Source organism: Oryzias melastigma, linkage group LG20 (genome assembly GCF_002922805.2).
Source record: "Oryzias melastigma strain HK-1 linkage group LG20, ASM292280v2, whole genome shotgun sequence".
NCBI classification, from domain to species: domain Eukaryota; kingdom Metazoa; phylum Chordata; class Actinopteri; order Beloniformes; family Adrianichthyidae; genus Oryzias; species Oryzias melastigma.
In genome coordinates, this window is record NC_050531.1 from 14,713,105 (window position 1) to 14,713,808 (window position 704).

Below are 704 nucleotides of genomic sequence, written 5' to 3' on the forward strand. Positions count from 1 at the left end.
TCTGTATATTAGACCACTTCTTGTCGTTTCAGGTTTCAGGACCAGTGGAGGCTGACAACTCCTCCCCAGGTGGCGCCGGCCCCCCCCACTGTCTCAGCAGCATCTCTCTCTCTCTCTGCTCCCGCTATGCACACTCACCCCATCCTGTCGGTGTGGGGGGGTGGGGGTGGGGGTCAGAGCGACCACAGGCCTGCTGCAGGAGGCATTTACTACAACAGCAAACGCTGACGCTTTTAGTCCTTTTACACACTTCAAATCTACACACACGCACACACACACCAACACACACACACTGCAGTGGCACGTAACCGGCTGCCAACCCAACACACCATTTAAACAGAGCTGAAACAAAGCTTGAGTGTCAGGCAAGTTTGCGTGAGTGAGGAAGGCAGGACCAGAGATGAGGGTGATCTTTGGGGTGTGCAGCACTAACCTGAAGGCCCCCCCCTTTCTCTGACTACGCACAGTGCAGTCACGGCTTGTCTGAGAAAGACTGAACTAACAGCAGTGATAAATAATTCAAAGGAGTGGGCTGGAGCTGTTTTAGGATGGGGGAAGTCAGGGGGTGGGGTTTGAGCAGGTTTTTTTTTTCTTTTTTCTTTTTTTTTTTGAAAAGAGGGGAGTGGGTTTGAAAAGATGTTTGCTTTTTTATTTTATTTTTAACCCATGAGTCTGTAATTAGAAAAAAAAAATAAAGACATTGT

General features: G+C 48.9%; 1 protein-coding gene across 2 annotated transcripts in view; it reads left to right on the forward strand.

The window, feature by feature from the left end:
• Window positions 1-704, forward strand: part of pabpn1 (poly(A) binding protein, nuclear 1) — an 11,373-nt gene extending 10,669 nt beyond the window's left edge. For both annotated transcript variants that reach the window (XM_024280689.2, XM_024280690.2), the window contains exon 7: window positions 33-704. In XM_024280689.2, the coding sequence (XP_024136457.1) occupies window positions 33-228 (196 nt within the window). In that variant the 3' untranslated portion in view covers window positions 229-704. The remainder of the gene's footprint in view (window positions 1-32) is intronic.